This window comes from Populus trichocarpa, chromosome 5, assembly GCF_000002775.5.
Source record: "Populus trichocarpa isolate Nisqually-1 chromosome 5, P.trichocarpa_v4.1, whole genome shotgun sequence".
Classification (NCBI taxonomy): Eukaryota; Viridiplantae; Streptophyta; class Magnoliopsida; order Malpighiales; family Salicaceae; genus Populus; species Populus trichocarpa.
The window spans coordinates 17548217-17576212 of record NC_037289.2 but is presented as its reverse complement, the minus strand read 5'-3'; the positions used below and the strand labels follow the sequence as shown (position 1 = coordinate 17576212).

The following is a 27996-nucleotide window of genomic DNA, read 5'->3' as shown; positions in this document are numbered from 1 at the left end:
TAAAGAGAAATTTAGTATCTGAATAAACATAAAACAAAAAATAAAAATAAAAAGTGGCATGTGCCATTGTGTGGGAGGCGTCTCTGTATCGTTGGAAGCATTCATGTGTCCTCTTTCTTATAGGGCAACACATGTGGTTAGTGGTGATACGATTTATTATTGGTGACATTTTTTTTTCCCTTCTCTCTCACTCCTCCACGTGAAATTTGTGTTTACCATGCAAGATTTTAGAGTCATCCTTTGATTTATGAGTATTGCCACTTAAGTCCTTATTCTTGTGATTTTTAATTTTTTTTGTCCTTTTGTGAAATTTTAATTTGTTTTTAATTTCATTATTCAATCTCAATTTGGGATATGTTATTTTTTTTAATTTGATTTTCATTGTTTTGATTTTTTTTTCCTTTTGTTGAAATGGGTTTTCTTTTCAATTTAATCTTTCAATAAAAATTCTGCTTTTTTTTTATTTCATTTTTTATCGTTTTTTTTATTGATTTAAATTTTTTTTAATTCTTTTATTAAATTAATTTTTATTTTTAATTTCACTCTTGAATAAAAAATAAAATTTATTTTGCATTTCGATTTTGATCCTCATTCTTTTAATTGTTATTTTTTATTTTGAATGATTTTACATAATCGAAATTTTTTTTAATTTCATCATTTAACATTTGATTGATTGGGAATTGAGTTTCATGGTTTTTCCAGATAGGGTGTTTCCGATTTAATGATCCAGGTCACGGGTTTAAAAAGTTAAAGCAGGTTGACATTGTTTTTTTTTTTACTTATTTTATTTTATACTTTCATCATTTGACATTGATTTAAAAAAATAAAAAATAAAATTGGCTTTGTTATTTTTTTTGTTTCTATTGAGTTATCTCGATCTCATGATCTGGGTCACGGATTTGACAGAATAACCCTGGTTTGCTCGACCTTGATTACCAAGGTTATAAGTTTGTTATGCTAACTTAAGTTGATTCGGATCAATTTTTTTAAGTTTTTTTTATCCAATTTTATCTCTCTCTATTTAATGAGCTAAAAATTAAGTTATATTGTTTATTATCTTTTGAAAAAAAAAATCTCAGATTATCATGATTATTTTTTTAATTTGATTTATTTATTATGTAAATTGTTTTTTTGAATTTCGTGTTTGTGGCTCCAAACATCATTTTTACAAAAGAAAAAGAATTTACCACGTGACCTATCATGGGTCCACACCTGTCAAAAACTGAAATCGGGAAATGCTGGCTTACTAATTTGATATTAATGTTTAACATGAAGTCCAAACTGCGTTAATTTTGCTAGTAATGCAACCAGACCACAAAATGGGAACAACCTCCCCCTCCCCCTCCCCTCCCCTCCCCTGCTCGAAATTCATAATGCATATAAATGGCTTTGCCATAAAGTTCAATGTCGAGCTCTGAATTTGCCAAAATCTGGAAATATAAAGCCATCATAACCGGAGACTAGAAATCGATCATTAAAATTGAATGTTGAAATTTCCATTGAAGACAATAAGAATCTGCGTTATCATTCATAAGCAGTGCCATCTTTTCCCCATTTTTCCAACTAAACAAAGGTGTTGCCAGTCCAATGAAGCTAATGCTGCTCAAGAAAACTCGTGCTGGAATGCAACACCGACTCGCCAGCTTGTGTGTGTATCTATCTATCTCATAATTGCATTCAACTATCTGTTCTCCTTTTTGCCTCCAACGAAGTGATTCTACTCCTTAGTCCTATCTGAAAGTATAATGTTGGGGTGTACATACATTGTATCCTGCCAAAACTACGAAAAAAGCTAGAAGATCTGCACAACACAATCTTCCAAAACCCATTTCCATGCAATTAAGTAACAGTTTTGATTGAAAGGTTCTACAGAAATATCCACTCCAAAGGTCTTGCTCCAGCACTCTTCAAATGGGCATCATTCAGAAGTTGAAGAAGGTATATGTTCAGAATTTGGTGAACTGTACAGTATCTATGGGGACTGCCTTCCACATCTCAACTCTGCATCCCGCCTTCTCAGTAACCACAATTGAATAACTCCATAATCTTTGATTGCCAACAAATACAATTCAACCTAATTTTAAAAGAGATCACTCCATACAGATTCATCTCCTTCACCACATTTTTCATGAACAAATTTGATCTTCTCCACGGATTTGCAGATTCCACTGCAGCTCCAGTCAAAAGATGCAATGCACACGTTGCCAGCCAGTGCCTTCCACTCGCAGTCTGAAGTGGCAGAGTTAAAACACAAGTAACAAGTTTGAAATGGAGAAGAAGGGTAGAACCATATAAATGCCTAGTTGTTCCAGACATGCCATTTGCGAGATTAAATTAAAACCAATATTCAAGCTCGTAACAATCTTAAGCATGAAACATAATTCATTCTTCTTTTTACTTATTAAATCCCTGCCAGTGATGCAATTTAGAGCAATATATGCTGTTCATACTGATATTTTGAGAGCAATACCTGGTGGTGTCCCACAGCACATGTTGCGGTCATCAATGAGCTCAACCTCAAGACCAATAAACCATGCACCAAGAGACACGTCTTCATTAGCATACTTATGCAATATGGGCCTGCAGTAACAATCAGCATCACAACATAAACTGTCTTGAAAAACACCAAAAAAAAAAACTGAAATTAATTTTAAAAAAAAATAGCAAAAATAGAGCTCCACAATCCATATGTGGCATCCCAGCAGGTGAATCAGCCAACCAAATTCCTAATTGAAAATTCCTAGCCTCACTGGTTAATGGAGATATAAGTGGCCAGTTCTTTTGAGATAGCATATATCTGCCCAGTTGCGTGTCGGAAGTAGTTGTTCCCCTCGACTCCAAATTTCCAATACTCTGGTTCATGATACTTGGCATTCCTAACGAATAGAAAGGAAATTCAAGATATATGTAACACTAATAACACCAATTTGTAGAGACAAAAAGATAATGAAAATCAATATTCTCATCAGTATAGAGAGGGCCTAAAAGAATTACCTTTGGGAAAGAACAGGTCCAGATTTCATACATCCAATGTACACCCTGGGCTTTGATCGATGGCGAGCAAGTGTGGAAGCTAGCATACCTACAGAAGAAAGAAGTGTGTGTGATCATCTCAGGTAGTGGGGAATATTTTATAGAATCTATGTTTACAAGGATGCTAAGAGCCAGTGCGTACCCAGATTAACATGAACATCATCATCCACCTTGACATAAAACTCTGCATCCCACTTTGCAACTGCTGTGGAAAAGAAATTTTTTGTTTTTGCAGACAATTCATGGTATCCTTCAACATGCTCCTATAAAATTTAAAATAATGAGAACCAATTCCTGACATGGTATATTGTATCTTTCAAGATACAGAAAAAAGCATCATCGTTTTCTTACCAGCCTAAGGAAATCCTTATGCTGAGCATCTTCTGAATCAATGGCTCTGTCTAAAATGCTGTTGGATGTTGCACTGAAACAAATACATGCAGATGTCATCAAGGTCAATTCCAATTCAATACAATAGAGAAATTTGTGCAGATATATATAGTAAGATACAACCTCATGTCCAGTCAACTTATGATGTTTATATTAGTCAGAGCATTCTAATGCAGCAATTTCAGGATCAACGACTTGCAATTGCAAGTTAAATTGCTGGATACTGCCATTCAACACACTACAGAAAACCACACAGACAGGAAAAGAGAGGAATAAGGAGGAAGAGGGGAAGGTGGCAAAGGGAAATCCCTACTTCCCTCATCCTCGGAGTCTAACCTTTAGCTAAAACCAAGCTCTCTAACATTGACCATCCATCTGTTCCAGAAGAAGGATTATATCTGAGGGATTATGTGTTGGTAAATAACTAACATTGCACAAAGATGTAACTCTTCAAAAATACCACCTGACAGCATAAATATAAGAACAACCATTGCAGAGAGTGGTTAATTACTGGCATGGGCAACACAAAGCCTTGATGTAAGAGAAATTATGCAATTAAAACAGTCAGGGCTCATGGTCGCTCTGTATTTAATTGCATGTATCCCTCCTTTTCCACATGAAATGGTCATGGATGAGAATGATGATAGAGTATCATCATTAAGTCTAGCTACAGCAAATAACCACCCCACATGCAACATGAAGATTCAGCAAAAATGTGTTCATACATTAGAAATTGCCTCTTGGAATAGAGGCTGATGCACTCATGAACTATGTTAAATGAAGGCAGTAGTTTCACATGCTTAACAAGATCAAGTCTTCTAAACTACAGCCAATAAAATTCTCTCCTACAGATGGTGGCAAAGGAACATACAGAAACTTCTCAGACTTGCACAATAAATGATTAAAGGGGGCAAAAGACTATAAAACTAATTCACCTTTGGCCAATCATGAACCGGACAATAATACCCTTATCACGCTCCAGTTGCATAAGCTTCTTCCCTAATCAAACAACAAAACAATTTGCAAAATTACTAAAACCATCTAGCTAAAACACGCAGTTTTTCATAAACAAACAAGAAATGCACCGAAGACAGTTAAAACCTTGAGGCATCCAAGTCTCTCTAATTGAATCACGTCTCTTTCTACTACTAAAAGCAGTATTGATCCCAATAACCATGAAAACTTTCTGCTTTGCCGATCCGTCGCGAGACAAGGTTGACACAGCAGCAGAGCTATCCAGGCTCATCTCTTGAGAACTCCTAGATGCTGCTAATTGCATTTGAAGCATCGCAACTGACTTATCTAATGATCTGGAAGGCATCCAATAATTCCACAAAAGTGAAACCGATGTTAACAAAGATGAAAAAGTCAAAATAAAAAAGGCTAACTTAAGGTCAGTGAAAGAAACACTAACTGAATTGCTTCATGAGTTTTCAACACTTCGTCCATTGCATCGTTATTATGCGAAAGATTCTTTAAAAAGAAAAAGAAAAAGAAAGCGATGACTTTAGAACCAAAAAGAAAAGAAAAGGTCAATCAAAAAGGTGGGCAAACTAATTTTGATGAATTGTGATAGAAAAGATATAAATAATAATAATAATCAATTAATTAAAAACCTTGTTAGTTGTGGAATCGTCATTGATGACTTGCAATACTTGTTCATGTCGACGCTGGGATAGGAGCTGCTGACCGTTGGGTTCAGCTGAGGAATCCCATAATCTGCACACACACACAAACCCGATTCGAATGAACAGATTTGACGTCAAGTAAAAACTATATAAGAAAAAAGATAAAAGAAGAAATGAAGAGGGAGGGTGTACCTGTTAGAGAAGAGAGTTCCAATAGCGAAGCAAAATACACAGAGAAACAGAATCCATTTTACAGATGCTTTGGTAGTGACTCGGCCCTTCATTGTTGTTGTGAGAGAACTAAATAATTCACCATAACAGAAATTAAATTTCTAATGCCACCCTTCTTTTTGTCTTTCTATTATGTTCTTAGCAGACTGGAAGAAAAAAAAAACAAGACAGAGAATTTTTTTATTTTTCTTTTACTTTTATTACATGTTTGATGAAATTACGCCCTTTGACCGTCAAACGTTAGGCATAGATGTGCCACTTTTTGTCGTGTTGGTCAGAGGATGGATCTCTCTCACGTCGACGACGCCTCTTCCTCTCCCAGTCAATCACGCCACGACTCATGATGGTTTTGTCATGGGTTACAAATATAAACGGGTTGGCCCGATCTTAAACAGTCTGATTTCTACGGTGAAGATCTTCCCGTCTTTCTTTCCTACTCTAGTAAATGTTAGAAATATTGCATTTATTTTACCTTAATTAAAGGCTTTTAATTTATTTTGAGGCGTAAATGTTTGAAAAATAGACGTAGGTAGTTCAACTTTAAAAATAACATAAATTATATAATTTAGATTTTTTAAAATTTATAAAAAAAATTAATATAAAAATTTATTTTTATTATTTTTTCAGCCTTTAGTTTCTGTTTTTAATATATATATATAGATTAAGTATAAATTTAAAAGAAAAATATTATTTAACTCATTTGAGTTCATGATCCGGATCACAAAACAAGTTAAGTTACAACACATTGACTATTTTTTTAAATAATTTTTAAATTTATATTTTAATTAATATCACTCATAAGTGGATTTTTTTTATTTACTTATTTAACTTTTTTTTATAGAGATTTTTTAAAAAAATTATTTTGTGTGTGTTTAATTTTTTGAGCGATTTTTCATATTAGTGTAATATGAAAAATAATGTTTGAAAGAGATTATTGTAATTATTTGTATATTTGATATAAAAAAACATATTTGAATGATGTATTTTAAAAATTAAAAATTATTTATTCATGATAGGAAAAAAGACAAATATTTCCTCGTTTATCTTTTGCTTTTCAAAGAAATATTATCTTTCTATTTCAATACTTAATTAGTATTAATGATTTTTTGATGATTTATATTTTATTAAGCATAAGCAATATTCTTATGTTTTTCAACTTAAAAAGCTACAATATAATAAAATATATCCGTAATATGAACACTGAAATCCTGTACATGACATAACACTGATTACAAAGCTAGTTTGCAGCTAAAATCTTATCCTATCCACGAGAAATTCATATATTTTATTTCTTCACAAATACCAAAAACATAGGTATTTTTAATGTAAACGTGTCGTAGTTCATTAGGTAGTTTAATTTATTTTAAACCATGTTTAATGTAAAGCTGCCATAAATGATTGTTGATTTTGAGGGAAATAATTATTAATCTACGACCTCGTGTTTGCTGGCGTGTTAAGGGTTTGTTTGGCAGTGTGGTTGCGGTTGTTTTTTAAATAGCTTTTCGTGCCAAAATGCATGTCAATGATATTTTTTTATTTTTTAAAAATTATTTTTGACATCAGCACATCAAAATAATTTGAAAACACTAAAAACATATTAATTTGAAGTTAATAAAAAAATAAAAAAATTTTAAATTTTATTAAAAATGTTTTTGAAACGCAGAAATAAACATGCCCTAAATTAAGGTAGAAAACTTAGTCAACGTTTTTTTTAATCTCTTGTTGAAAAGGCCCAAGGCCTGATGACTATAAAGGAAGCCCACGAAGCCCAGTTACAACTGAAATTTGAAACTTATCGAAAGCTTAAACAAACAATTAAACCCTAAGCTAGCCAAACCCGGGCATTCATTAAAAGAGGTGGAAGGCAAATCATAGGCAGAAAATTCAAGTCCTTTGTTCAGTGGTTGGATTTGTTCGCCGTCCGATGAGCAATATGACAGCAACGAGCAACCTCAATCAGCATCCACACTGTTGATCCGAGATTTGTCCTCACCGTGAATGCCTTGAAAAATGGGATGGGAATCCCCTAATCCTATGTTGATGTAGACACAATTTTTAGTAATTGAAAATTAAGCATGTGTATAAATATTTAGTTTTATTAAAATATATGATCGGGTATAATTTTTATAAATATTTAGACATGTAATGTGGAACGAGACTTGATAATTTGACGCTCTAAAAAATACCTTTAATATTGAATAAATCTTCCAGGGTTTCTAAGCTTGATTCAACAAAAAATTGTTTTTTATAAATTTCAAGCTAAAATAAATAAGATTTGAGAGCTTTTAAAAAAGCTTGTCTTGAAAAAAAAATTGTATCTCAGAAAATTCTCTTCTTTTTCTTTGTCTAAGGTGGGGTTCTCTATTTATAAAGATTTCTAGATACTCTCATATCATTTTCTAATGTCACGTGATATTATTTTATTGATTGATTTTTATTTATAAAGTCTTGTATTTATTACAAGATATCTTAAATATCTCTTCTCATGTATTAACCTTTCAATGGCCAAGAAATACACAAAAGGCCTATTTCTTTTCCAAGTCATTTATTTCAATTTTATTTTATCATTTTATGTAAAAATAAAATAAAAATAACACATGGAGAATTTTGATTGGTAGAAATTTTTTATTTCTACATATGCCCTCTTGAAACAAGTTTACTTAGACTTTAAAATAAGTGGACATGTCTCGAAAAAAATATTTTTAGGAGGGTTCTATTCTTTGAATATATTTTTCAACTAAAATCTGATTTGATCATATTAAATTCTTACAACGAATTAACATAAATGTTTTTATTGTGAAAAATAAAATATAATTGTCAAAATTAGAAATTTAGATACCAATTCTCACTGAAATTTTATCAAATCAAATGATAAAATTAAAGTTGAATGCCTAATTCGAAGCAACAATATATTTTAGGGACCAAATAAAATTTACCCTCAGTATCCAACAATTTTGACCGTCCTGTAGACTTCTTTCTTCCATTAAAAATAATTATTGTGGGATCTTATTTTAAATGTGTCATCATCTTGAATTCCATGGCCTATTCCTTTCATGATATTTTGATTTGCGGTTGATAAGTTATGGCCCTTCAAAGATTTCATGTAGGGTGCTGTTTGGCCCTTTGAATTTTTTTTTTTTTTTGCTAAAATTAAGTGCGATTTATATTTTTTGGATCGTTTTGATGTGCTGATGTTAAAAATAATTTTTAAAAAATAAAAAAATATTATTGATATGTATTTCAGCACGAAAAACTATTTGAAAAGCAATAGCTCTCAAATTACTATTTGAAATGCTGTCAATTTGCTTTGCAAAAGTTCACACGTCCTAGTCTTTGCTTAACGGCCTTGAACGTGGCAATAAACAGCATAGGCGAGGATAACTTTTTTTTTTTTTTTCTTTACCAACTTGGTCTCCTGACTTTAGCTTCAATTGCGAGTCTTTAAAGATAGGAGATTTATAACTTGGGATAAAATATTAAATTATAAAATTAAATTTAAATATATTGTTTGAAATATAAGAAATCTTAACTATTTTACTCTTAATTCGAAACCATGAATAAAGAAAATCAATTCTAAGAACTTGGAGGTCTCCCCTCTTGATTGTTTTTATTGATTTTTTATGAATTAAATTTTATTTGGAATTCAATTCAATACCTAAAAAGTTCCAAGTACGTGAATTTATTTAACCATGTGAATTGAATTTAATTCCAATAATTCCAAACAACTTGTTAGGAGATTTTGTATTTAGGAGATTTTATACAAGTAAACTGTCTCTCTTTAGGGGTATTTAAGAGTGTAGTAGTGGTTGCTTTTTTAAAGTATTTTTCACTTAAATGTACATCAAAATAATTTTATTATTATTTTTTTAAAAAAAAATTACACTAGCACATTAAAACAACTAGAAAATATTAAAAAATAATTTTTATGAACAGTGAAGCTCCATGATCTTTTCCTTAAGTGTTTTAGTTTTACTAGGTTATTTCACATGTTATATTACAGGTCGGGTCAAAGATATTTTTAAACACAAATAAAAATATCAAAAAATAAAAAAACTCAAACAAAAAATAAATTCAACTATTCAGCTAAACACACCTTTTATATAATTATTTAACATTTGATTGATAGCTTGAGACAAAATATATTAAAATAAAGAAAACAAAGAGATATATCTTCTTATGTATAAAACAATATTTTATATTCACATCTTTGTTTTTAATTTTTATTTTATATATATATATAATGTTTTTGTTGTAAAACACTTGAACAGGGACAAACTCAACAGTATATGTGCAGTCTCACCACTCCCTCGTGGTTGATTCGCGTGCTGTCAATATTTATTTTCGTGATAATCATTATCATCACTGCCAATACAACAATGTCAATGTACGAGATTTGTCTTCATTTAAAGAGCTGCGCTGCGAGTAACTGTACTGGAAAACTGTCGTCTTAAGGTCTCACTTGAGTACCTGCTGTGCTGCTCATGCTTTTGCTGTCACAAATTCGAATCTTGGTCTTTATTTCGCTCCATTTATATACTCTGACAAAGTTTCCTTATTTCTCATTAATTTAACATCAACTTATTTACCCTCGATTTAAATCCTCTCTTTACAGGACCACTTGTTAAAATAAACATATATATATATATATATATAGAAAAATTAGATAATCTCACTTAAATTACTATATAAATCTAAAAAGCTAAAATGACATCACCGTACATACATGTCCAATTATACAAACTATTTTTTAGAAAAATTAGATAATCTCACTTAAATTACTATATAAATCTAAAAAGCTAAAATGACATCACCGTACATACATGTCCAATTATACAAACTATTTTTTCTAGATGGCTGCTAGATAATTGTCTGCACTATGCTTTGTTTTGGATCTGGTTAAATTTTTTCTGGAAATAAAAAAATATTCAGGTATTATTAATATGTTTTTTAGTAAAGAAAAATTAAAACTATACATGAATTAATTTGATATGACCTAATTAACTTGACAGGTCCAAAAACAACTCGGATGATCGAAAAATATATAGTTTAACTAAGAAAAAATCAAGATGACTTTTTTTTTTTAAGTATTGAAACAAACAGCAACATATTAGATCGACTTGGATCAACCTGTCAAATCTGTTACCCAGGTCATGAGACATTGATAACCCTATAGAAAGCAAATTAAATTTTTTTTAATTAAATTCAATTTTCAATCAACTTAATGTTGAAGAATGAAACTGAAAACTAAATTCAACTAAAAAAATGAGCTGAATCGACTCAGGTTAACCTTTCAAACCTGGGTCGTGAAACCAAGATAACCCTATAAATAGCCCATCGAGATAAATTATGAAGCTCAATTCACAATTAACCTAATGTTGAAAGATGAATTTAATTTAAAAAAAAATGACACAAAAAATCACCCAAGTCAACAAAACAAACTCGTGGCCTGAGTCATTAGACTAGGAAAGCCTCATAGAATGCACACTGAAAAAATTATAAAGTTTAATTCTCAATCAACTCAATATTGAAAAGAAAATCAATTAAAAAAAACTCATGTCAATCAGCTTAACCTGCGACCCGGGTTATAAGATTGTAATAACCTTATAAAAATTAAATAAAAAATAAATTATGAAGCTCAATTCTCAATCAATCCAATGTTAAAGGATTAAAATGAAAATAAAATCAAATAAAAAAAGAACAAAAATAATAATTCGGGTTAACCTGTCAAATCTGAGTAAAAAGACTGAGATAACTCCATATAACTACATTAAAAAAATATAACCCGGGTTATTTTTTCTTGTATGTGATAAAATATTTGAAATGATGATTACAAACTCGACCAATGTATCCAAATAAATTAATTAACTACCATAAACGTTAACAATGAAAAAACAGTTGGTGTGACTTGTTCAACCAAGTAAGGAAACAACAAACTAACTGTCTAACTCAAATGATGATCTGGTTGAAAAAGAAAAACGCATATGTCATTCTAGTCTTGTTTAACTCTAGCTTAAATGTGAAAAACAAAGAATTGCCAAGTGATTAAACTGGAAAAAAAAAAAACCTAGGTAGTGAAATGAAAAAACAAAGATAAATTGTATCTACCTGGGTTAACACGTGAAATTTACAAATTGGGTAATGGACACGAGTTATAATGAGTTAACCTGTCTAGATAATTTATCTTTCTTTTTTCTTCTCTCATTCTTTTCCCAATATGACTTTTATTAAGTTTTAATTGACCACAAATCAGATTACATCTAGAAGCAAATAAAAGAGTATGAAAGAATTTGAGTTAAAACTTTAAAAATATGTCGTATTATATTGATCCTAGTAAGCTTTAATCAACAAACAAAATCTAGAACTTAGGTCAAAATATAATCCCAATCATGCATATTTTTTTAAGCTAAGCAATAAAAAATGATGCAATTGTTTTATTTTTATTTTTTTTAAGGTAAATAAAAAAACAATCAATGATAAAAAAAGCTAAATTACATTTCTTTTAATTCACAGGAAAAATGCATTAAAAAAACCCTACATGTTATGTCACGACTCGTCGAATCAGTGATTTGCACTAAGGGTTTAACATGGTCTAATATGGTCTAACAATTTCTTTTGATAAATTTATGTTGCACCTAAATAAAGACTAAAAAAATTGTAAAAAAAAAAAAACCATCAAAGCCCAAGTGTGTGGGCTTAACGACCCAACGCGTTTGGGTTTATGAAAAAAAGAGCCCATGCACTTGGGCCTGGTGACCCAAGCCAGGTGCATCTGACCATATATATATTTTTTAAATTTTCTAGATATTACGAGCCAATATCTAGAAACCAACTTATCGACCTAAAAAACTCTAAAAATAGCCTTAAAACATGAAATCAAACTGAGTTAGATTTTTCTTCCTCAACTTTAATCTACTTTTTAGGTAATATCAAGGTTTGAAGCAACCAACATTCAACTTTTTTAATTAAATGAAACTCTTGGACACCAACATCAACAAATTTGGTGGTCAAAATATGCGAAAACAATGTCTCTCTCTCTCTCTCTATATATATATATATATATATATATATATATATGCTGAAATTCAATGAAAATTTTTCTCCTTAAAAAAGCCAGGAACTTAAAAACAATAGAATTGAAGTTGTGTATTAAAATTGAATTTAGAAAAACATAAGGGATCGAGAAGGTCTAATTTTATAAATTAGGGGATTAAAGTTTATTTTTTACGCTGACTTTAAACACACCACTCATTTCTGACACATTTTCCAAGTTGGTCCCTTGTCTTTCAATTTTGTTGTTATTCAATACAATTGCTGCGATTGAGTGTTAATTTTGCAACTAAAAGACACGATCGAAAAAAATTTAAAGGATTAAAATGAAAAAAATTAAAATAATACTGTTTTAGTGTATAATGCTTTTTGAGTGCTTGAACAATATTTGACACTGTTAAAAACACCTTTCATTTTAGTATATTTAGTTATAATAATAACTACCAGCATCCTTTTAACATATATTTTAATATTGTAAATTGGATATTTCACGCATCAACAATTAATTATTTTAAAATAATTGTTTTTCAGTAAATGGAAAAGAAAGAAAGAAAGAAAGGAGACAGAGTGTGTGTAAAGCACGGGGGTTTTAATAGCGTGGTGAAGTAAAATAGTTGCAAATCCTGAAGTTAGTTAGAAAGAATGTCGTGGCCAAAACCGTAAAACACAGTGTGTAACCAATTAAAAAAGAAAACGGTCCTCGACTTCTCTAACATCTTTTTCCCCGTACTCAACCTCGAGACGGCACTCTCTCCCCAACAGCACTGCAACACTCTCCCTCTCTGTAGAGTCTGGACAGGCGCACACGCAGAGCTCATATGTTAATAAACCGTTTCCATTTCACTCTTTGTCACTCTCTCTCTCTCGGTTTCGAAACCCAAACGAACTAACAAATGCCGCAACTGACGGAGCTCAGCCGTGTGGACCCGCGGATCTGGCGAGCCTGTGCTGGATCCTCCGTTCAAATCCCCACCATTAATTCTAGGGTTTACTACTTCCCTCAGGGGCATCTCGAACAATCCTCATCGTCTACGGCACCTCATCCCCCATTTCTCTCCAATCTCGCTCTCTCTAAACCCTTAATTTCTTGCCAAATCTCCGCCGTTGATTTCCTCGCCGATCCGGTAACCGATGAGGTCTTCATTAGACTTCTCCTTCTCCCTCTCAATAATCACTCCTGTAACCTCCCTCTCTCCTTTCTAGAACCTTCTAGAAGTGAGGGTGGAGGTGTTAATGACGTCGATGACGATGAGAATAAGATTTTGGCCTTCGCTAAGATTCTAACGCCGTCAGATGCGAATAACGGTGGTGGTTTCTCCGTCCCGAGGTTCTGTGCCGACTCGATTTTCCCTCCGTTAAACTACCAGGCGGAGCCTCCGGTTCAGACTCTAACGGTCACCGATATTCACGGAATTAGTTGGGATTTCAGACACATTTATCGAGGGACGCCACGCAGGCACTTGCTAACTACTGGATGGAGTAAGTTTGTGAACAATAAGAAGTTGATTGCGGGTGACTCGGTGGTTTTTATGAGGAATTTGAAGGGAGAGATGTTTATTGGAGTGAGGAGGGCAGTTAGGCTTAATAACAGTGCCAGGTGGAGGGAGCAGATTGCTGGTGGCGGTGGAGAGGGCAAAGTGAAGGTAGAGGAGGGATTTTCGATGAGTGGGAGAGGGAGGTTGTCCCAGGAGGCTGTGGCGGAGGCTGTGGAGATGGCGGCTAAAGGTTTGCCGTTTGACGTTGTGTATTACCCGAGGGCAGGTTGGTACTCAGATTTTGTGGTGAGGGCTGAAGCGGTGGAGGCTGCCCTTGGTGTGTTTTGGACTGCTGGGATGAGAGTGAAGATGGCCATGGAGACTGAGGATTCTTCTAGAATGACTTGGTTTCAGGGGACTGTTTCGGGTACTGGCTTACCAGACTCTGGTGCATGGCGTGGCTCTCCTTGGCGCATGCTTCAGGCATGTATTTTATAATGTATCTGTTGATTTATCATTTTTGTTTGGTTTATAGTGTGATTGGTTAATTGTTTTTATACCGTTTATGGTCATGGAAAATAAATGATTTGGGAGGATAACGGGATCATTTGCTTTTGAGATAGGTAGCAGAAATTCATCCATTCTAAATGATTTTATATCTTTTTTAATAGTTCAAATGGCTTGCATATGCACTAAACATTACCTGCTAATTTTGACTTTGAACAGAAAAATGCTTTGGGATAATCTCCCCTGTTGCGATTTTTTGCTAATGATATCTGGAGTGTATATTAATCATTAAGAATCAATGAAAACGATGCCAGAGAAAATGAAGAACAGTTGGTGCTAATGGAGCTATGTATTTTATAAATTGGATATCTGATTCTGGGTGATGCTTGAAATAGTGGTATTCTTTTCACAGTTTCCCCGTTTTTTTAATTTTATTTGTGTGCTGTTTCCTGTGGCTCTGGTGCTTTGGGTATTGAGTTTTCAGGGCAGTGTAGTGCAGCTAAGCTACTGTGTCGTACCTTTTTTGTCTTTGTTCTTCATTCTACCCCAGGCTACGTTGTTTATCTGCAAGCTATATGTTATGAAACGTGATTGAGGTTTTCTTCAATTCCTTGTGGAGGAGTACCACTTAAAGTTTTAAGAACTTGGTTTTCATTGAAATTAGAATATCGCTATGGAATTTGTTAAGGACTTCTGATTTGTTCCATGAGCCATTTGCCCTTTCATAGGGGCCATTTTATTTGCCCAATGTCAAGAAAGCTAGGTCAGGCAGATGTTATAATAGTTTGGGGTTCAATTAAGAATATTGTTAGAACTAGATTCAATTGCACATGCAAATTGGATATCAGCGTATGCTGTTTTAACTCTCTTACATCTTTTTCATGCTGTTCCTCTTTCTGATTTTATTTATGTCTAGGTTTTCACAATGTCTGCAGTTTGATTGTGAAGGTTAAGTAATTTTAACCAGGTCTTTCAATCTTCTTAGTTCTCAAGTGTCTAAAAGTTTTAGGTCAAGTAATGAGCTTCACAAGTGACTATCTGTTAATGATTCAGTTATATAGTTGCTGATATATAAGCTTTAACATTCAGAAATTTCTTCATTATAACAGAGTGAAAACTTTTGATCTTTTTACCATGTTTTCTGCCTTTTCAACTTGTTTTTTCTCTGTTGCACAGATTACGTGGGATGAGCCTGAAGTTTTGCAGAATGCAAAGAGAGTGAGCCCTTGGCAAGTTGAATTTGTTGCAACCACTCCACAGCTTCAAGCTGCATTCCCCCCAATGAAGAAATTGAGATATCCAAATGATTCTAGGTTCCTGACAGATGGAGAACTTTTTTTCCCCATGTCAGATCTAACTAATTCAACTATGGGGCACACAAATGCTTCAATGTTGAATTATAGTACTTTTCCTGCTGGCATGCAGGGAGCCAGGCAAGATCCTTTTTCCACATTCGGTTTATCCAACTTTATAAGTGAAAATGCTCCTCAGGTGTTCAGTGACAGGGCCTTTGGAAACAACTTGGTCCCTAAGATGAAAAGAATGCCCAGTGAGATGAACATTGGCAGTTTGCAGTCTGAGAACTTATCACCTGAGAGCCAGAGTAGTGCATATTCTTTTGGCATAGGTTTTGTTGGAAACAGGGGCTTCAACCCCAAGAAAGTTGGAATTAACTCTATTCAGTTATTTGGTAAGATCATTCACATGGACCAGCCTGTTGAAAATGGTTTTGATGATGTTGGCTTCATGGATGACAGCAGTAAATGTTGCAATGAAACTGAAGGCGTTGATGCACTGGAACTTTCACTGACTTCCTCCTACACAGAACTACTTAACAGGATTGATGCCCAATGCCAAAGAGCTTCACCTGTTGAGGCATGTCCTACTTGAACAAGTAGTTCTGTAGCGCATGCATATAAGTAGCTGTGCAGGTATGTTTTTTGTGATTGGACCCCACAAACTCTATTATCTTAAACTTGCCTGAAATGTTACTTCTTTAAATTTGATTGTGCATCTTAGTTAGTTGTTTACAAATACTTAATTAATGATCAAGTTCCTATAATATGGTTACTGCCATGCAATTTCAACTAATTGAGCCTTATCTCAAATGTTCTTCATTTAGCTTTAATGTCATTACATTGTTGTCATGTCTCTTTTCATGTATCATGCTTCCCTAGGAATTTGTTTAAATGTATCATGCACATGTTAATCTTGCACTAGATTTAGAGAGTGTGGTTCCAGTGTGAGCAATTCCTCTGACACTTCTCCTTACATTTGTTCAGAATCTACGTTGATTTATAGATATCTTTAGATCTTTGCATTCTTTAACTTATTCCTAAGCAAACCTGTTTGTTGTTGAAATAAACTGCAGGTTTCTTTTTTCATTAGAAGGTAAATATGGTGTCCATTGAGGAGTAAGTGGTCCTGTTCTAATATACTAGTGACAATCAAATTAGTTGAAATAAACAGCTCTTTGGCTTTCAGAAGCATAACATGGTACACTATACACTACTTTTTTTCTTGGGTCTTGATTTTCAAAGATATCTACAGCCAGTCAAATGCCTCTGAAGAACTAATTCTTTGTCTAATATAGTTTGTGCTGAAATAAATAGTGAAAACCATTTATTTGTTTTGAAGCAGAACAAAGTTCCAAAGGATTTCTATGAATTGCTGTGTAGTAAAAGCATCATGCTATATGGTTACTGGTCAATACTAGAAGAATCTGTTCAAATTCAAAAGTTCGGTGATGTACATTCCGAAGGATTTCTTCCAATCTCCTGATTTTATCATGTAATTGGGAATCAGATAATACAATTCCTGTTTAATATATAACAAGTTTTGCAAGTATTTTACTATTAAGAAGCAACTATAACTACATGATACAGCTTTCTTGCGAATGACCCACAAATGCCAAAAATCTCTTTTGATCCTGATATGCCAAAGACAGTTTTTATTTTACTGTCGGGTAATGGTTCCATTGATGGCAAATGAAAGGAAAAGACTATAAAAACTATTTTCAATCACTTTTGGCATTTGGTTGTCACGGAAAAGGGTGAGTGCATGAACAGACTTGTCATGTATTAAATCCAAAAGGACAAGAATATCCACTCTCTTCTCCTTTCATGAGCGCCACATTTATAGCTAGACTTGCCTTGTTTATTGAGAAATGATGAATTAAAATGCTTTATTATGACTCGTAGTGCTGGATTTGCTGTTCTTGATTAGCGTGGAGAGAAAGAACTGGAGCCGAAAAACAAATAGGCCTTTGTGCAGTTTCAGTGCGAAATTTTTTTATTTTATTTATCAAGAAGCCATTTCTGACACATACTCTGTTGGATCATCATGTTTGCAGGTTCTATCTGCATGCAGGGAGCTGACTTCTGAATAGACCCCTGCAGTAGTAACTGGTCTCTGTTGGTTTAGTGTATGCTAGTTTGTTCTAGTTAGTGATGTTGAGAACTAAAGAAAATTGACTTGGCATATGTTTAAAATTTAGTGTTGGATATTCTTGTGGCATTTCTTTGACCTGGAAATTGAATAGCGGTCCCCTCATTTGACCTCAAAATAAGATATTCTTATTTTGCTGGTCATGGAGAATGATTGCTTCATCAGGAGGATACGTACATGAATATTACAGTTGTGTGCAATTACCGTTTGGTAGATACCCGCTGAGTTGAGTGGGCGTGGATAATTTTTATAATCTTTTTTTTATTTAATTATATAATTATAAAAATACAAATTTGTAAAAAAGACAATAAATAAAATTTTAAAATAAAAAATTATTATTATTTTTTTTATCAAAATCGTCTTCTCTAGTTCATGATTATTTATTTTTGTTTTGACAAAAAAAAAGTTTTTTTTTATTAGCAGCACGGTTTATTAAATAAAAAAACAACAATAATTATGAAAGAATATTTGAAAAAACTATAACAATTTGAATTAAAAAAAGAGAATATGTAGATTTTTGATGAAAAATCTAGTTTTTTTATTCGTGAACTTTTTTTTTATTTTAAAGAAAAACATGCATTTTTGTTGAGAAGTATTGTCTTTTTAAGTAAAAAAATCAGGATATTCTGTATGCAATTGAAAGGAAAAAAAAAAAGAATAATTAATCTGTAAAACTTTTATAATAAAATTGAAATTTTGTTTCTTTTGAATATTGTGATTACATTTAAAATCTTTTTTGCAAAACTATTAAAACATTCATTTGTTTTTACCAAACATATAAGGATAGTTTTTAGGTATTTTATAATAATTCTTGTTTTTTAGTGTGTTCGTAGTTGATTTTTAAAATGTTTTTTTTCAGAAATATATTAAAATAATATATTTTTTTAAAATTTGTTTTTAATATTAACATATCAAAACAGTGAAAATATAAAAAATTAATTTAAAACAAAATAATTTTAAATTTTAACCAATTTTTTATTTGAACCGCACTCCAAACAAAAGCTTAATAGTGCTGGATAATTACTCAGCATAGCATACAGTTATGTGTAAAAGATATGATTAACTTCAATTACAAAAAAAATTCCCTCCTTTTAAAACAAAGTTTCATTCACAATTTTTTTTAACGATCATTGGGGATATATTAATTTAAATCAGCCAAGTAGATAAAATCATATTATAACAATATTTATATAATTTAATTTTAAACTTACACTAGATAGAGAGTTAAGTCGGGTCGAGAGGTTCTTTTTTTAAATTAATTTCATTATCTTTTCTTGATTTTGTATTTAGATTTAATTTTTTATTACTTGGCTGGGATACTCATGGATTGATCAAGTCGATTACATTACATTAAAATAACTATCACATGATTTAATTTTAAATTTAGATTAGACTAGAAGTTGAGTAAGATGATTATTTTTTTCATTAATTTTTTTTTTAATTTGCCGAGTTGCATTTGAATCGTTCAAGTTAACTATTTAATTTAAAGCCCATTTTACAAGGTTTAAAAATAAACTAAGCAAATATTTGAATAAAAAAGCTTAACAACAATTAAGCAACTAATTCAAATCACTACAAGATTTCACAGTTTTACCGACGGAACAATTCCGTCGGTGTGTGATTAGAAGTTCGTCGGTGATTTTTTTACCGACGTCATCACCGACGGAATAAGTTCGTCGGCTTTACCTTCGTCGGTGATTCCCCATTCCGTCGGTATATCAGTCGGAAAAACAAAAAAATCATTTACCGACGGTTTTATAGACGGAACGTGCGCGCCAAAAAAAAGATTCCCGCTTGAAATATACCGACGGATTTTCATTCCGTCGGTGAAGTTGAAATTACCGACGGAACATATCCGTCGTTACATCGGTCGGTGAATGTATGAAATACCGACGGAATATCTCCGTCTGTAAATTCGTCGGTACTGGTGGAAGCTACTGTTAAATGGCGACGGATTAATTCCGTCGGTAAGTCTGTCGGTGAAAGTTTAAAATACCGACCAAATTCATCCGTCGGTAAAATCTTTGGTAATAGTTTTTTTCTTAATTTGTTTTTAAAAAATTATTTAGGATATATAATATAAAACTATATAAATTAATTGTTATACAAACCAATTATGCAAATAAAATTTTTATTAAACATAAAAAAAAACAAAATTAAATAATATTAATTACAAACTGAATATGTTTCAAGAAAAATAATAAATGAAGTTTTAAAGGTAAATAATGTTGATTACAAATTAATATAAAGATGATGGAGCTTGAGGAGGAGGAGGAGATCCTGGCGGAGGCTGGTGGTTATACGGCCAAAAAGGATTAGGCGCACATGTTCCGCTATTTGACAATTTCATAATCATTTCGTAAAGCTGGTCATAAGCCGCTTTTTGCTGTTCCTGAGCCGCTTCATACTCCGCTTTTTGTTGTGCTTGAGACGCTTTGAATTGCTCAGACTCCGCTCTTTGTTCCGCTCTTTGTTGTGCATGAGACGCTTTGAGTTGTGCGTACTCCGCTTGTAGGTTATCGTATTTCTCGGTGAGTTGCTGCAAAGCCACGAACTCCTTAGATTGGGAGCTCGATATTGATTGGGAGCTCCCAACGGTTGAAAAACTACGGGTCGACCGCAAGTTGTCGGCCGTAGTGTTGGAGAGCCCGTAAACCCGATTTTTATCGGGTCCACCTGATGAGCCAACCTCCATCTACAAATTCGGATCGAATTCCGGATGGGTCAAAGTATCGTCCCCGTATCTCTCCCTCAACCGATTATTATAGGTCTCCTGAAAATAAAATAAAAAAGTAATCATCATATTCAATACAATAAACATAATAACTTACAAAATAAAATGGTTGAACAAACATACCACGAAATACTGAGCACGGTTATCAACGAACTGTTGCGCCCCCTTCTGGCGGTCTTGACTCCGCACGTGCGTCTCCACAAACAGCTCCATCGGGCTCGGCTCACGTCCAAGAGACGCAGCCTATAATGAAAAAAGATATATTAACAACAACTGAATTTAACGATATATTTCATTTAAATTAATCTTACCATCCGTTTCGCATGTGCAGCAAACGGAACGGAGCCGCCAGTGTGAGTTGTCACCCCACCATGAATTGGCCGATTCCGGTTGCCAACACCGGACTGTGAGCGTCGTGTGAACCGCTCAGACGTCACGTGCTCAAGATAGTGCGGCCATATATCTTCCGGGATGTATATCGGTTTGAAATCCCTCCAAACCGCAACATCGTTCCAGCCTTGGAAACCCCTATCCCTCGCGGTTTTTTTTTTGCCTTTTTCTGTGCTTCATACCAAAAATCACGCAACCTGCTTCATGCAACCAAAAATTACATTTCGAAACATAAATTTTTGTCTAAAAAAAATCCTGTATTGTTTTCGATCTTACCTAGTTGCCGCGTGATTTTCCCACACCCTCCTCACAACAGCGTTATGCTCAATGTCCCAGCAGAATTTGTGCTTTGTATAAATAAACAAGTTTAAATAAAAATAATAATTTATTTACAATTATATTAATAAGCTGAAAATTATAAATTAATACCAACCTCAAACCTGTTAAACCATGCATTGATTTGAGGCATCCATTCAGGATGCTTGGATATCTGACTCCATTGAAACAATGGAATCTCCATCGACGATTTAAACGCCGATGATATTACTCGGGCGGCTTCAATGTTTGTGAACCTGAAAATAAATGAAATAAATTCAATAGTGATTACTTGATAAATTATGTTGTAATTTTTTTTTTAAAAAAACTAAAACCTTAACAAACTTACATTGAAAGGTCGTCCTTCCACTGTGCCTCGTACTTGCGGGTAAATTGATTCCGCTGCGAAGGCACGCCGCCTCTGCGCTGTGAAGTACCGCTGGAAGAGGCAGCATCGGTTGACGGCGTAGGTGGTGTAGGTGCCTCTTCTTGAGAGGCACCTAAGGAAATATCATCCTCGCTGCTAGACGAACTAGCTGCGACCGCACCTGAGCGACCAGCTCTGGTTTTCGTTCTACGCATCTACACAATTTGATACAAATAATTATATAATTAAATTCAAATGTAAAAAAAAAATTCGACAGCACCTCCCCTATACCGGATACTACCCAAATCCACAAACCTGCACATATTAACAATAGCCACAACCAATTTACCCAATCTATACTAATTATTCCAGCATATTCAATTACTAATCCTAAGGTAAATTCAACATTAAGAATTACTATTCAAGTAATTATTCAATAATTATGCCAATACAACAAAACAATAATAAAAAAAAAACTCTAGAATAACAATCAAAATAAATGGAAAAAATTAAACACAAAGCATGCAATAATAGAGTAAAACTAATAATTATTCCAACATATTCAATTACTAATTCTACGGTAAATTCAACATTAACAATTACAATTCAAGTAATTATTCAATAATTATGCCAATACAACAAAACAATAAATTAAAAAAAAAAACTCTAGAATAACAATCAAAATAAATGGAACAAATTAAACACAAATCATGCAATAATAAAGTAAAATTAATAATTATTCCAACATATTCAATTACTAATTCTATGGTAAATTCAACATTAACAATAAAAATTCAACAAATTAACTAATAATAATTATGCCAATACAACAATAAAAAATATTCAATAAATTCAAAAAAAAAAAACTATATACTTTAGCAATGAATTATGCAAAAAAAACTATAGACTTTATCTACATTATAAAAAATACACCAAAACAAAAAAAATAACCAAAAAAATAGCAAAAAAAAAACTATTAAAGTAAAATGAAATAGAGAAAACACTAGCCTTTTAAACTGATGAAGATGATGAAGAAAACTTGCTAGAGATTGGAGGTGAAAGCTTTGAAGAATGGAGAGGAAAAAAATCAAAAGCTTAAGGTGAGAAACGAAGGAGAAGAAAAAATGAACTGAACGGGCGGTCACTTAACTTGTATGGCAGTTTTACCGACGGCTTCACCGACGGATATAAAATTAATTATTATTTTAATTTATTCCGTCGGTGATGTGTTAAAACTCCGTCGGTAAATTTTGAATTTCGCACCAAAATTTTTAATGACCCTCCATATTTTTCGTGGTCCGTCGGCAATATTACGCGGTCAGAGGCGCATTTAATGCGCAACCCTTTGAAATTCGCGCGGTCCGTCGGTAATGTTGTCGGTGAAATTGAACCGCCGACAACTTACCGACGTATTTAAATTCGTCGGTGTGGCCGTCGGTGATTGGGTGGCATTTCAAGTAATTATTTTCGAACTCTCTGTGAAATGCCGACGGAATAATTCCGTCGGTGATAGGGTGGCATTTCAAGTAATTATTTTCGAACTCTCTGTGAAATGCCGATGGACTTAAGGCCGTCGGTGTGGCTGTCGGTGATAGGGTGGCATTTCAAGTAATTATTTTCGAACTCTCTGTGAAATGCCGACGGACTTAAGGCCGTCGGTGATCGGGTGGCATTTCAAGTAATTATTTCATGTCACAAAATATATCATCCATCATAATTGTGGCATTTCAACTAATTATTTCAAGTAATAAATATTTTGTGTTTCAAAATATATATATCATTCATAATCTAAATTACATGAAAAAAGGGTTTTACATAGGGCTTCATTTTGGTAGTTAGTCAGAATTTTCTTCTTCTTCGTCATCAATTGAATTGTCATCACCTTCATCGCAATCTTCAATATGAATATCATCTTCTTCATCGATATTTTACTGTGGTTCGTGCCCATTCAATAATCTTGTCATACCCGGCCTCACTCAACCCGTGATCTGACTTGATGGTGAACACCTGTGCTACGGCCGATAATTTACTGTGGTTCGTGCAGCCATCCCATAATGGTTCGTCAGAATCTTTCAACAAATCAAAAAACCTAGCTGCATCTACATTAGGTTCTTCTTCTACGATTGGACATTGACTGCCATTACCTTGATTCATTCTCATTGCATCCATAACTATATTTCTGTAAGGATTAGTGTTGTCATTTGCCGTTTCATGCACGTTGCTAGCACTACAAGTAGACCCAACCACCGTTTCTTCCATTCTCCTCTCACTCTCGCTAACAAATACTTCTCAATGTGCATACCAACACTGGTAATTCTCCATAAACCCTTTGTGTAGAAGATGCATCATTACAACATCTTGATGCAGATACTTTTTATTTTCACACTTCCTGCATGGACACCTAATACCGCCTCCAGTAAAATTTCTGGGAATAGATGTTACGAAATTAATAAAACCCTGAACCCCATTACAATAATCCATCCTCCGCAATCCTTGGGGTGAATCTCGATACATCCATGAACGATCATCCATGACTTATATCGAACCTCTATAAAATTATGATGACATCATGTATTAATTAACTAAGTTAGGTAAATAAACTTGTAAAAATATTACTTTAACTCGAGATTATATCCAACAAACCAATCACAACTTCTCATAAATATTAAATATTCATTATCATTTATCAACGTCCATACGAATTAAAATATATAAATTTACAGAAATTACCACTCCGCAATACCATTGATAAAACTTTAAACGAGCCCATTAAGCAAGCTATTAATTATTTCAAAATAGCACATGTAATTCGGTAATTCCATAAAGAAATAACAATTTACAAACAAATACAATCTTACAAAATCTAAAACAAACCATAACAGGTACAAAATTATACATTCATATACTACAAGTTTGTTTGAGAAATAACAATAAAACATGTACATCTACTAACAAAATACATATACTAAAAAAACAATAAAATTGACATTTAATTAAATGTTAAAATTTAAAAAGATATAATTACTTACAAAAATTGATAAAATCCGTCGGTAAATCAGAACACGCGCGGATGCTGTGACCACAAAACTTCAAGAAATATAACTTGTTGTGCTGATATGAAGAAGATTTTTTTTTTTTGGGGGGGGGGAAGGGGGGGCTGGTTGTTTGCAGATGGGGAGAGTTGGGATGAGGAAGAAGAAGGAGAAATGGAGGATGAGAGGGTCGGCAGAGCTGTCATATATTAACTTTTTCCGTCGGTTATTACGCCGGTGATTCTGACGGAAACATAGACATGTCACCGTACGGATCTGCCATTTCAAATCCCTCGGTGAGTCCGTCGGAAATGTAAACGGCGAACCGGTCACATCACTTTACGGGCACTGTACGGGCAGTCGTTTTTGAATCCGTCGGAAAAAAATAACCCGCCAAAACCTCCACGTCAGCGACCCGCCTTTTTTTAAATTCAGAAACGTTTCCGTCCGTAATTCAGTCGGTAAATACCGACGGAAAATTTTCGTCGGTATTTACCGACTGAATTACGGACGGAAAAGTTTTCGTCGGTTTTTATCGACTGAATTACGGACGGAAAGTGTCCGTCGGTAATTTCGACCTTAAAATACCGACAGAAAATATTCCGTCGGTAAATCCGTTGGTATTTAACGAATTTCTGGTAGTGAATTTAATATCAAATAATTTTTGGAATATTTTTTATTACATAAAAGATAATTTTTTCTTTCTATCCTGCAACTTAACACGTGCGTGCAATCTAGTTAGTATAACTTCAAAAAATAATTAGAGGTAAATCATGGGAAGTAACCTGGGAAGAATCAAGATTTCATGATTTTCTGATGTTGAACGAAAATATTGTTTAAAGAAATGAATTAAACTCTTCTTTCCAGAAAAATCTGAGAGAGAGAGAGTGATCCAGAGTGGATCAGAGGTTCAAGAAATCCACTGCCTCATATTCAAACAGAGAGCTATAACCTATAGATAAATCATCAATTTTCTATGGCTATTTCCCTCTCTAACCACACTCTCTTAGCTCCTCCTCGCCTCTCCGCTTCTTCTTTCTCTTCAAAACCCTCCAAAACCAAAACCTCATCATTACCCCTTCAACCTCTACTCCACAGACCCCTCCGTCTCTGCAAACCCATCAATGCCTCCCTTCTCCCCAATTCCTCTCCAATCCCAATTAACTGCAAGAACAGGCGTTCTTTGAAGGCTTTTCTTGCACCTCAAGACTCTGTTCCTACTCCTATATACCGTATGTTTTTCTCCTCATTTTCCACCCACTCTTATTAATGAAAGTAAACAACCAAGGTCATCAGTTTTGCTATTTTGTTTTGTTTTCTGTTGGAAAAAAGGGGAAGTTTCTTATCAAATCATTCTGTGATTTTATTTTCCCTTCCTTCTTATTTAGACAAATGAGAAGGAAGAAGGTCAGAAACGAGGACCCGGTCTGAAGAACCTTTTGAAGATTTACAGGCAGTCTATTTCTTGCGGAGATGAGAAGACCATGTTGGATATTGAGGCTAAGATAGGCATCATAGAAAAAGAGAATAACGAATCAGTCAAGAAAGTGTCACCTCCATCGGCTGAGATAACCTCTGGGAAGGAGAAATGTATCCGTTTGCAAGCAGATTTTGATAATGTTAGGAAAAGGACGGAGAAAGAGAAGCTTAACATCAGGAGTGATGCCCAGGGAGAAGTGATTGAGAGCCTGCTGCCCGTGGTGGACAGTTTTGAGAGAGCAAAGCAACAAGTACAGCCGGAAACAGATAAAGAAAAGAAGATTGATACAGGTTACCAGGGTAGATACAAACATTTTGCGGACATGATGAGGAGCTTGCAGGTGGCTGCTGTGCCAACGGTTGGAAAGCCTTTTGATCCTTCGGTAAGTGAAAATTCCTCGAGTTTACTTCATTTTGTACTTAGTGTTATGAACGATGCCTTTTCTTGTTTGTGCTGATGATTAACACTGGATATGAGATAGCGCGTAGGCTTGTATTTGATCTTGGTCTATGTATACTCTATTTTTATTGCCTCTACATATTGCAATGATTTCCAGAAATCGGTCAATGCATGAATAAGACAAACAACAAAACAAATAAATTCTGGACTGCAAGTGATATTTTTCCAAATTGAAAATAACTTGGAATTGGGGGAAGTTTGAGATTTTGATTAGCAGTTCAATTGCTAACCTCTGCTTCCTAGATTTACTTCCAGATTAGAAAGTCATCTTCATAGTGCTACCTATGATTTTTCAATTAACGGAATTCCATTTTTTTCCCCCTATGAGAGCCACTATATTATATATGGTTTTGTCAGAATCATGAGTAGAACGTATATCTTCTGGGAGGGAAGGGTGGAATAATGCTTGTAAACTTGAGTAATATGGGTCTCACAGCACTTGAACACATTCAACATTGGCTTCTGTTAATACTTGAGTTTGCCTCTATTTTCTTGTAGCTTCATGAGGCCATTGCACGTGAAGAGTCTCTAGAGTACAAAGAGGGAATTATAATTCAAGAATTCAGGCGTGTATTTCTCCTTGGAAATCGATTAATAAAACCAGCTACGGTTAAAGTTTCTTCTGGGCTCGGCAGTAAGAAAGCTTCAGTGGGTGCTGAGCAACCAGCCACGACTGCTGGAATGGACTAACGATAGTATTGCTGGGCAAGAAAGTTTTTAATATGAGGATTTTCTTCGACTTGCTATCATATGGTCATTGCTTATCTGCTCTGAAACTTTTGTCGCTGAAACAATTTATGATGTGCCGAGGGAGGAAAAAAAAAAAAAAAAAAAATCTTCCCTTGGTGTCCAGGCTCTAGAATGCAGTTTCTATCTACTCTGGAGACATTTGGTCTTAGGAAAGGGCAGCAAAGGTGGAGCAGAAAACGCAGCAAAAACATGCTTTGGCTATTCGCGTTTTTGTGCAGTTAGAGATTGTATCCAACATCAAACACAAGCACAACCTCTCCACCAAACATGGCTTGATACGTTTATGCACACATTATGTGTTAACCAATTGGTTCATCAGGTGGAAATGCAACTCTCATTTAATTTGTGTTTTGCGCCAACGTATTATACTAATCGCACTCTGCATTTCTTGGAAGATAATTCCATACCATCCTTTTACTTTCTCTCATTTCTAGTTTCAGGTTGCGGGAAGATGGGAAAACAGGCTCTTGGAGACCGCTAATTCCATGCTGCTTTGACGGGCAATATATAAATCAGAGTCCAATGCTAATTCCTTCAATCAAATGCAAGCATAATTTGATTCCTATTATTTGGGACTAATGTCAAGTGGGTTTTACCAAGTCTTTGATCCCTTGAATCATGAATAAATTAGAAGAAAATAGAACTTACCGTGACTTTTTGTCAAACATCGTACATCTATATCACGAAAAGATGGCACGATACCCGCTGAAT

At 33.8% G+C, this 27996-nt stretch overlaps 3 protein-coding genes and 1 long non-coding RNA gene across 16 annotated transcripts; 2 read left to right on the top strand and 2 right to left on the bottom strand.

Annotated features, from left to right (window-relative positions):
* Positions 1 to 1474: 1474 nt before the first annotated feature.
* Positions 1475 to 5581, bottom strand: LOC7460926 (beta-1,3-galactosyltransferase 7). Of its 4 annotated transcripts, XM_024600268.2 has the most exons (11): positions 5244 to 5575; positions 5040 to 5142; positions 4838 to 4896; positions 4525 to 4733; positions 4359 to 4422; positions 3385 to 3457; positions 3176 to 3296; positions 2995 to 3082; positions 2751 to 2876; positions 2471 to 2580; positions 1475 to 2229 (listed from the first exon to the last, which is right to left on the bottom strand). In XM_024600268.2, exons 1-11 carry the CDS (start codon positions 5333 to 5335, stop codon positions 2081 to 2083), a joined length of 1194 nt encoding a protein of 397 aa, XP_024456036.1. In that variant the 5' UTR covers positions 5336 to 5575; the 3' UTR covers positions 1475 to 2080. The 4 variants fall into 4 exon arrangements, with proteins under 4 accessions (XP_024456036.1, XP_024456039.1, XP_024456040.1 ...); XM_024600271.2 differs by lacking the exon at positions 2751 to 2876 and having other exon boundaries at positions 5244 to 5581; XM_024600272.2 differs by lacking the exon at positions 4838 to 4896 and having other exon boundaries at positions 5244 to 5577.
* Positions 5582 to 12998: 7417 nt separating this feature from the next.
* On the top strand, positions 12999 to 18011 carry LOC7460924 (auxin response factor 17). 7 transcript variants are annotated; one of them, XR_002981997.2, is made up of 4 exons: positions 12999 to 14287; positions 15488 to 16242; positions 16683 to 16702; positions 17664 to 18011. XR_002981997.2 is itself a non-coding variant. In XM_024601976.2 (3 exons), the coding sequence occupies exons 1-2, from the start codon at positions 13223 to 13225 to the stop codon at positions 16199 to 16201; spliced, it is 1779 nt and encodes a 592-aa protein (XP_024457744.1). In that variant the 5' UTR covers positions 12999 to 13222; the 3' UTR covers positions 16202 to 16242; positions 17664 to 18011. The 7 variants fall into 7 exon arrangements, 3 of the variants coding, with proteins under 3 accessions (XP_024457744.1, XP_002307409.2, XP_024457743.1); XR_002981998.2 differs by having other exon boundaries at positions 16952 to 18011; XR_002981999.2 differs by having other exon boundaries at positions 16683 to 16725.
* A 2612-nt stretch (positions 18012 to 20623) lies between these two features.
* LOC127905387 (uncharacterized) lies at positions 20624 to 21917 on the bottom strand. Its single transcript, XR_008059350.1, has 3 exons — positions 21547 to 21917; positions 21159 to 21454; positions 20624 to 21079 (listed from the first exon to the last, which is right to left on the bottom strand). It is a non-coding gene; the product is annotated as an uncharacterized LOC127905387 (long non-coding RNA).
* A 3650-nt stretch (positions 21918 to 25567) lies between these two features.
* LOC7460922 (uncharacterized) lies at positions 25568 to 27932 on the top strand. 4 transcript variants are annotated; one of them, XR_002981949.2, is made up of 3 exons: positions 25568 to 26458; positions 27034 to 27604; positions 27726 to 27932. XR_002981949.2 is itself a non-coding variant. In XM_024601737.2 (3 exons), the coding sequence occupies exons 2-3, from the start codon at positions 26081 to 26083 to the stop codon at positions 27223 to 27225; spliced, it is 570 nt and encodes a 189-aa protein (XP_024457505.1). In that variant the 5' UTR covers positions 25568 to 25828; positions 25985 to 26080; the 3' UTR covers positions 27226 to 27932. The 4 variants fall into 4 exon arrangements, 2 of the variants coding, with proteins under 2 accessions (XP_024457505.1, XP_052309327.1); XR_002981948.2 differs by having other exon boundaries at positions 27720 to 27932; XM_024601737.2 differs by having other exon boundaries at positions 25568 to 25828; positions 25985 to 26458; positions 27034 to 27932.
* The last annotated feature ends 64 nt before the right edge of the window (positions 27933 to 27996 follow it).